We start from the raw sequence: 9,856 nt of genomic DNA, 5'->3' as shown, positions 1-9,856 counted from the left end.
GGAATAATGGAGGGTGAAATGATTCGGGATCAACTTGTTGCTAATGCTAATCTCAGTGTTGTTAAAGAAAAATTGCTGCTGGAGGAGGACCTTACATTGGACAAGGCAGTTACTATTGCATGTCAGGTGGAGGCTGCGGTCAAGAATGCTACACTCCTCTCTGCTGCGCCCACGGCCCAGACTGCGGCAGTACAAGCTGTGGAGGTGAAGGACGCACGTCTTCGGGGAAAAAGAGGAGCGCGACCGGCTCAAGCTCGGGGACCTACATCTAAAGAATGGCACAAAAAGGCAAGTGATAAAGAGCAACAGCGTCATTGTTTCAGATGTGGATCCGAGAAACACCTGGCTAATGATAAAAACTGTCCAGCAGCAACAGTAAAATGTGATAAATGCAACAAAAAAGGGCACTTCGCCAGAGTTTGTAAATCAGCTGTAGCAGTGGTCAGGGAAGTAGTTGTTCCTGAGTTTACAGTTTTATGTGTCGATGATCACAAACTGATGACTGCAGCATGTGATAAGATTACATGCAAAATGAACATTGAAACACCACAGGGAAACTCTCAGGTTCTGGAGTTAATTGTGGATACAGGAGCTTCAGTATCTATCCTCCCAGAAGCCATCTACAAAGAACATTTTGCACCCTGCGCTTTGACTGAACCGAAAGTTAAGCTTGTCACTTATGCAAAAGGTGACTTGCCTGTCATTGGCTGCCTACAGGCTTCAGTGAGGGTTGCAAACAATGACAGAAAAGTGCCAGGATCATTCTTCATAGTTAAAGATGGATCACCGTTGCTGGGGTTGGACTTAATTAAAGCACTTAACATTGATATCATTGCTGGAAAAGTCATCAACAAAGGAGAGGATCCTGCAAGAGGAGCACCAGCCAGTAAACAAACATGCATGGTGAATAACATTGATTCCTCTTCTTCCCATCATCTCGGAGCTGTTAAAGGGTTTATCCACAAAGTTCGAGTGAACAAGACAGTACAGCCGGTTCGCCAAAAACTGCGGCGTCTACCACTCAGCATACGTGAGGAGGTGTCAGCTGAATTGAAACGTCTACTCCAAGCAGGCATCATCGAACCAGTGGATGCAGCTGAATGGGTGAGTCCTCTGGTGGTTGGAAGAAAAAGTAAGGGAGACTTAAGACTTTGTGTGGATCTGCGTGAACCTAACAAGAGTGTGATCATGGACTGTTACCCTCTTCCTCACATGGAGGATTTGTTCGCACAGCTGGCTGGGGCTACACATTTTAGCCAGATTGATTTAAGTTCAGCTTATCACCAACTACCTCTTCACCCTGATAGCCGAAGCCTCACAGCATTCATAACCCATGAAGGACTCTTCCAGTTTACCCGAGTTCCATTTGGACTTGCTTCAGCCCCTTCTGCCTTCCAAAAGATGATGCAAACAGTCCTAAAAGACCAGACAGGAGTACAGAACTACTTGGATGACATAATAGTGTATGGACATTCCAGAGAAGAGCATGATGAACGGTTACAGGCTGTCCTCCAACGCCTGAAGGATGTCGGTCTGCAGATCAACTTCAACAAAAGTTCATTTGGACAGACATCTATTCCGTTCTTGGGACACGTCATTTCCAAGGATGGCCTGAGCCCCAGCCCAGACCACCTGACTGCCATTGCCAAAGCCCCTGCACCAAAGGACATGGCTGCTCTTCGTTCCTTCTTAGGCTTGACTTCGTGGTTCAGCAAATTCCTAGCAAACTATGCAACTGTGGTTGAACCACTCCGTGAGTTACTTCGGACAAGCCAGACGGCTGAACTTCAATGGACTGATACAGCAAATGAAAGCTTCAACAAACTGAAGGAAATGCTACTAAAAAGCCCAGCACTGGCAATCTTCAACCCAAATCTGCCAACGTTCATCACCACTGATGCGTCAGATTATGGTCTTGGAGCTGTTCTGACCCAGATCAACTCAAACAATGAGGAACGTGCTGTTGCTTTTGGCTCCCGCACCCTGTCCCCAGCCGAGAGGAAATATTCAACAATTGAAAAAGAAGCCCTCGCCTGCGTATGGGCCGTTGAAAGATGGAGGACGTACATATGGGGACGCAGATTTACTCTGAGAACTGATCACCAGGCCCTCACCACCCTGTTAAGTACTAAGGGGATGAACAGAGCTGGCATGAGGATAGCACGTTGGTCAGCCAGACTGATGTGTTTCCAGTATGACTTAGAGTACCGTCCAGGAAGCCAAAATGTTATAGCTGACTGTATGTCCCGTGTTCCCCTGCATACCACAAACACAAGTGAAGACTCTGAACAGGACTTAATTACAGAGATTGCTGAAATTTCTCCTCAGCTAACAGCGCTTCCACTGGCTGACTTCAAAGCAGAATGTGAAGACTGTCCTGAATTAACAAAACTAAGACAGATCGTTCTTTCGGGCTGGCCGAAAGTAAGAAAATCCTTACCAGATGATGTCAAACCCTACTTCCTGGTCCGACATGAACTGGCAGCAGAGTCACCGCTGATATTTAGAGGAACACGGCTGATTGTTCCTAAATCTCTGCGAGGAAAAGTAGTGCACCTAGCCCATGAAGGACATCAAGGCATGGTCCGAACCAAACAACGCCTGAGAGATCTATATTGGTGGCCAAACATGGATGAACTGGTCCACGAAATATTGTCCACATGCACAACCTGCCAATCGTGTGACAAGACTGCAGCTGTTTCACCTGCACCGTTACAACCCATCAAATTCCCAGAGGGTCCGTTTCAACATGTTGCTGTCGACATTGTTGGTCCGTTTGAACAAGGAACCTATGACTGCAGGTTTGCCATCACACTAGTTGACTATTTCAGTAAGTGGCCTGAAGTCGCATTCACACCAAACGCCTCAACTGCGACAGTGATTGCATTCCTGACTTCCATTTTCGCCCGTGAAGGAAACCCTTATGAAATTACAACTGATAATGGTCCGCAGTTCACCTCAGCTGCCTTTGCTGAGTTTCTCGCTGAAAGGGGCATAAAACACATCAGGACAAGCGTCTATCATCCTCAAGCAAATGGATGTGTGGAGCGCTTTAATAGAGTACTGAAGGACTCCATACAGACAGCACAAGCTACTCAGCGACCATGGAAAACTGTGGTTACAGAACTGCTTCAAAGTTATCGAGCGACTCCCCATGCGACAACCGGTGAGTCCCCTTTCCAGCTCCTCAGAGGAAGAGCCATGCGGACTAAACTCAACATTCTGCCACCACCAAAGGATGCTGGACAATATGACCACATCAGATCCAAAGTGACATTGACACAGAAAAGAAGTGCACTTTATACAGACAGAAAGAGAGGTGCTAAACCTACTAAAGTGACTGTGGGTGCGTCAGTGAGAGTACGAAAGCCATTCCATGTGGGAAAAGGAGAGCCACAATACACCAAGCCGCTGGAGGTACAGCAGCAGACGGGTGAGAGTTCTTTCATCCTCAGCGATGGGAGAAGATGGAATGCAGCACGTCTCTCACTTGTCCCAGAGAACTCAAAACACACACAAAGAGCTGATACAGAGACAGAAAACATCAGCTCAGCACAGACTGCTACACGTCCCACACTGCAGAGGGACAGACAACCACCAAGATGGACAAAAGACTTTGTTATGAAATAGTTCAGAGGTAAAAAGAAAGGAGAAATATGCAGATGTGAGAAATGACTGTGAAGGGAAAGTGCATTTGAGTTTCATTAGTTATCTTTAATTCCAGCTGTGACTTCTGATAAGCTGAGAAGAGGGCACATGGTTGTTCCTTTTGATTCAGGGTTGATCCGGGGCACGTTTACTTTGCCATTACAGTTCTTTTATCAGGATATATATATAATACTATTCTGAAGTTACTAATTCCCTCAAAAGTAAAAGGCTGTCGAATGTTTCAGGTTGTGCTACAAGGGAAAGAGTATTATTTGAGAAAAGGGGGAGATGTTGTGTTTACAAGGTTCTATAATAAGGGAAGAAAATTAGTACATGCTGTTACCCTGTCAGACCAGGGGTGTCGCTAATGAGGCTGGGTAAGAGAAAGAGGAGAAGAAGAAAGTAGAGAGCGAGAACAAGATGGAGCTCCGCTGTAAAGCCTAAAATAAAATGTTGAACCCAGACGCCGCCTCCGCTGCCTGATTACACACCCAACAACCCTGCCATCAGTGGCACACAGCCAATCATGAGCATAATAACTGTTGTAACAGTGATTGTTCGCTTAATTTGAAGTGCTGTTTAATTTTGCTCAACAAAATGAACATTGTGCTTATGATTTTTGTATAATCTGTAAAAAAGAAAAAAGACCAAAGACTTAATGGTCAAACTCAACTTTTTAACTCTGAGGGAGATGGAGAATGAGCCTATTTTCAAAAAAAGTGGACTGTTTCTTTAAGTAGTATATTGTATATATTGTCAAAAGCTAAAGTGTACATAGCAGTTGTATTTTGTGTACTGTATCAATGACCATTAATTTCAAAGTCAAGTGAATGCTAATATTGTCTAATGTGAAATACTGTAAGCAAATGAATAAATAACCTAATTCTTGCTAGACCTTTGACTGTGTTTTGTTTGAATCCAACTGTGTTTGCAGATGTGATTAGATGCAGATGTTGTTACTTTTATTATTATTATGGCACTAAATACATTTTAACCTCCTAAGACCCGAACTCTTCCACGACATGCATTTTTAATTTCTCTTTGATATTTGGGCATATTGGGACCCGATGAATGTAAAAAAAAAAGAATTACCAGATTTTCTTTTAACTTATTTTTGTTTTTAAGAAAAATAAGAGCCACAAATGAGGATATTTGTTTAAAATTTTGATAGAACAGTAGCAGTATAATGTCCTCGGAAGTGGATATCAGGCCCTTGTAGAGCAAAATTGAGTATTTTGGTCTAAATAACCCAAAATGTGACGTCCACATATGTGGACGCCAGGTCCAAAGAGGTTAGATAAGGGATACTTTGAAATATATTCTACTGAAAGGTTGGAAATGTATTTTCTTGAACGCAAATATCTTTTGAAATGTATTTTGGTTTGAAAGAAATATATTTTAAATTTCAAAAATATCTTTTTTTGGAGCATCACAAATACAAAATATATTTACCATATATTTGAAATATATTTTGGCCAGGAAAAATTTATTTTTTTTACCGTATGGGGGAGTGGATTGTGAAGTACAATAGTGTCAGGACACAAAAGACCCATACCGTAATATGCATAAGAATAGTGCAACAACATTTTAGGTGCGGCTGGCGGTGCGGCTAGCTTGACTGTGTCTTCGTAAGTGAGGGCTCACTTGACCGCGGTATTAAACAATGCAGTATGTCTTACAGATGATTGAAGCTGGTGAGAGCTCTGCTAGCATTAACCAAAAAGGTCTGCTTCCATAACAACCCTCCAAAAATACAACAACCCAGAAATACTGCACAGAATTGAACAGGAGATGTTAGAAACTAAAGTCTGTGTATCAGAAAATATGCTCCCTTAACAATAATAATAATTTCTCAGATGTGACGAGGCAGCAAGGTGTACAGAAGGACTCTGCCGCTTCTGCTGTTTGGGGTCCGGCTGGCACGGAGCAAGAGGACAGCTCACGTGAGCGCGTTCACAATGATGGGCTCGTGCAGTTTTGGCCCCGCCTGCATTAATTATCTGCGGCTGATATTTTAAAAGGCGAGAGAGGTATCGTCTCCTGCGCATGCGTCTGCAGGCGCGATCTGTGCTGATGTCGCATTCAGGTTCTTCACATAAGCTCGTACACGGAGGCTTCGTCTGTGGCCTTTGGTCCACCAATAACATCTATTAATAGACTCTTACATAGGGCAATTTTTTTCCATTTACTTTCTTCCTCTTATTTCAGTCTTTTGTCGTGTCTGTTTATTTGTTAGCAGCAATGTCATACGTTCTGTTTTCAAAAATATAAGTCACACTAGGTGTACAACAAACCAAACAACATAATAACGATATTGCCAGCGATTTTGCCCCTCCCCCTCCAAAAAAGACTAGACTCTAAGGGGGCAACTGATGTACTTGTCTTTGATGTTGTCAAGGTCAAGAACGACCAATCAAGTGCATACCTTTGTATGTAAACAAAACAGATTACTCTTTGGTTTGTTAATAGTAAATATGAAACAACTATTTATGAAAAGAGTAATGTAAATATAACAGAAATAAAAACAATAAAGACGATTTCACATTTTCTAATACTAGGAATGGCCTACTAGTAGGACATTCTCCCACAGAACCTAAAGGCAACAAAGTACATCTCCACCATCCCTGCTGTCCCCAGAACACAGAGCCGCTACACTCCAGGTGGAATGGACGTATTCTCTGCTACTCCCGTTCTCAGTCCGCCAGAGCCGCGGGGAAAGCCAGGCCCGACATGACAGCGTCTGCACGGGACAAGAAATTCTGCCAGCAGTCGCGGGTAACGGTCCGTCCGGAGACGGTGTGGGCTGCGGGTCGCTACATCGCGCTGGCCGCCCTGTGTATCCTGTGCTATAGCAACTCTCTCCACGGGGAGTTGGTGCACGACGATGTGTGGGCTATCGTCAACAATCCGGACGTCCGACCTGGCTCCAGCCTCAGAAACATCTTCAGCGACGACTTTTGGGGCAAGAGGATGGCGGACAACACGAGCCACAAGTCTTACAGACCGCTGTGCATCCTCACCTTCAAGTAAGTTCTCGGAACTCAGCCTTCCCGCCTTACCTGGAGCTCTGAACAGCAACACTTAGTGCTAGTCGTTCTGCTGGATCGACAGCTCCGCGATGTAAACGCGTGTTTCGGGCTGACGTCATCCAGCTGTCCCTCGTAGGGACGGGCTGCTGTAGCGAAATGCTGAACTTTGCAATAGCCGAACGCTGCTAACCCCGGCTATGTGCCGATACCAGGCAGGGTCTTCTCGGGAGGAATGTTACAGCGAGAGTCTCGCTTCCAGTTCTTTCTATGCAGAGTTGGAGCGTGCAGAGCAGCTTGTCTCAGCACATCCAGCCGTCCAGCCCACGTTACTACTTTGATTCAAGTTTCACGTATCGCACAGACATCTGTGGAACCTGTTGCGCAGGTTTTTAGGTGCTTGAAGTCTGGTGGTGTAGTTGGAGGTGTACTGTATGGGTGGAGATGTAGTAGTGGTTGGAGCGGTTTTGGAGTGGGCTGGTCTGTTGTGCTCGGGTCGTCGATGGATGGAAATAGCGAGGGTGGGGAGTACCCAGTCGGGCTTCCTTAACAGGGTGGGAATGTCTGATAAGGAAGAGCATAATGAGTAAACAGTCCGCACAATGGCCTCCAGATAAATGCTCACCTATGTTTCCATCATTCCCCACGTTTCCTCCTCATTAGGCAGTTTGTTAGTTCAAATCAAATCAAATCAAATCACTTTTTATTGTCACATCACATGTGCAGGCACACTGGCACAGCACATGCGAGTGAAATTCTTGTGTGCGAGCCCCACAAGCAACAGAGATGTGCAAACACAACAACACAAACGAGCAAAATACAAGAATGGCCAACCTGAAACTAATAAATATATGTACAATATATAATAGTGTATGCATTTCTGGATGTGTATACTAAATATTTTCCTACGTGTGTGTGTGTGTGTGTGTGTGTGTGTATACACATTTTTACAAATTAAATAGTAAAAAAATAAAATAATAATAATAATAATAATAATAAAATATATAAAATATACAGAGTTGAATATGTGCAAAACAAGTGGCATTTATATACAGTGTGGAGTGCATAATGTTGAAGTTCCAGTAGTGAAGCTGAGGTGTCTATGACGTGTTCAGCAGTCTGATGGCCTGATGGAAAAAGCTGTCTCTCAGTCTGCTGGTACGGGACCGGTTACAGATAGGGTTGCCAACTCCCTGAAAAATAAATAAGGGACACCTTGTGGCCAGGGCCGGGCGACCCAGTTGTCTTCACCCTTCCCAGTGTGGTGAATTTTCTAGCTCTTTTTTTGTGTGTGAAATTATTTTTTTAACCATTTGACTTGAATTTGATTTAAGTAGATGTTTATTCTTTGTGATATGAACACATGTGAAACAAATGATCATTTAGCCATTTATTTTTAGCTCAAAATGACAACATTAACACAGTAAAACAGGTCTCCTTCTTAAACAGAAGCCTGTCATGCTTAACTTTTGAGAATATAAGTAAATCTTTCTTTAAAAGAACTCTGTCCTGCTTAACTTAAAATAATAGAAAACAATAGAAAGAAAAACATTCTTGTAACAGTGCACATTTAGTGCATTTAGTACAATTGGCTTCAGTTGAGGTATTATTTCAGCTTTTCTAATGCTAATCAGCTGCTCCTGTTTGTAAACCCGCTTGTTCCCATGATTACGCATCTTAACTCATCATCATTATTCATCTATGTATTACTTTTATGTATTAGTCATCTATTTGTAATCATCTATCCTTGCAGTTGTTTATTACACAAAATAAATTATATTATCACACTTCTGGCCACATAGCGCTGATATTCACTGCACATGCCCATATTAACTTTTTCCAGCCAGGTGTTTTCCTTTTCCCATTCTTCCCTTTCTCTGAGGGGAACAAACATTGCTGCTATAATGCTGGGCTTACACTGTGCGGTTTTAGGCCCATTTTGAGCCGATTTTTGAGTGATCTTCATCGTGCATCGTGTAGTATACGTGGGGTAACAAGAAGCGATTAACACCTCACGACCAGCTCCCGATCATCAATCACTCGTGAGGGTCTCATCACAGCCGCTCACACTGCTCGCGCGCAAACACGTAAACGTTGGTGTAAAAGATGGAGCAGCACGGCTGTGCAGCGTGTGATCTGGACACAAGCGATGGAGGCACAACTTGTAGAACTTTGGAAAGCTCATCCGAGCCTTTTCGATGTGGCATCACAAAATTATCACGACCACAACAACCGTGAAAATAGTGGGATTTACATGCTGCTCAATCACAGCTGCCTGATCAATGTTTTTCATTAGCAATTTAGCAAAGTTGATGGTGGTGGTGTGTGTGTCTGTGTGAGTGTAATGCTGGGCTCACACTGTGCGATTTTTGGCCCATTTTGAACCGATTTTTGAGTCGTGCGACCGATTTGGCGATCGGCCCGATTTTGGCCTTCATCGTGCGTCGTGTAGTATACGTGGGGTAACGAGACGCGATTAACACCTCACGACCAGCTCCCGATCATCAATCGCTTGGTCGTGAGGGTGTCACCGCAGTTTGTCACACTGCGCACGCGCAAACACAAATGTCAGCGAAAAAGACGGCGCAGCACGGCTGTGCAGCGTGTGATCTGGACACAAGCGATGGAGGCACAACTTGTAGAACTTTGGAAAGCTCATCCGAGCCTTTTCGATGTGGCCTCACAAAATTATCACGACCACAACAACCATGAAAATAGTTGGATTTACATTGCTGCTCAATCACAGCTGCCTGATCAATGTTTTTCATTAGCAATTTAGCAAACTTGATGGTGGTGGTGGTGTGTCTGTGTGAGTGAAAGACAGAGGGAGAGCGCGACAGATTTTCTGTTATAACCTTCATTTTATGGAGGCACAGTGTGAGTACTCAGGTCGCATCAGAGCATCGGGCCGTATAGTGTGAGACCTGCATCGTGACCTACCAACTTTTAACCCCTGCGAGTCAATCGTGCAGTTTGAGCAGGAGCTGAATAACGCGACTGAAAAAATTGCACAGTGTCTGCCCAGCTTTAGGTGTACTGTCGTCCGAGACTTGCACCGCAGTGTCGGCGTTTGTTTCCCTGTTGGCCATGCTTCTTGTTATGGTCATCTGTTGTCTTCCGGTATTTTCTCCGTAAGCGACCTTTCCTCGACCAATGAGATGAGCGGTAATCTGAATTGTCAT

At 44.1% G+C, this 9,856-nt stretch overlaps 1 protein-coding gene across 5 annotated transcripts in view; it reads left to right on the top strand.

The window, feature by feature from the left end:
• Positions 1–6,257: 6,257 nt before the first annotated feature.
• The window catches only part of tmtc1 (transmembrane O-mannosyltransferase targeting cadherins 1), an 84,817-nt gene continuing 81,218 nt past the window's right edge, over positions 6,258–9,856 (top strand). For all 5 annotated transcript variants that reach the window (XR_015125900.1, XR_015125901.1, XR_015125902.1 and 2 more), the window contains exon 1: positions 6,258–6,674. Coding sequence is in view for 2 of the 5 variants with exons in the window: in XM_086270368.1 (XP_086126494.1) it covers positions 6,379–6,674 (296 nt within the window). In the remaining 3 variants the exon portion in view is untranslated. The remainder of the gene's footprint in view (positions 6,675–9,856) is intronic.

Source organism: Aulonocara sp. 'chitande type north' Nkhata Bay, linkage group LG17 (genome assembly GCF_057382095.1).
Source record: "Aulonocara sp. 'chitande type north' Nkhata Bay isolate Kocher_YH1m ecotype deep benthic linkage group LG17, A_spYH_male_GT1.1, whole genome shotgun sequence".
In the NCBI taxonomy this organism is placed as follows: Eukaryota; Metazoa; Chordata; class Actinopteri; order Cichliformes; family Cichlidae; genus Aulonocara; species Aulonocara sp. 'chitande type north' Nkhata Bay.
This window is presented reverse-complemented; position numbering and strand designations above follow the sequence as displayed.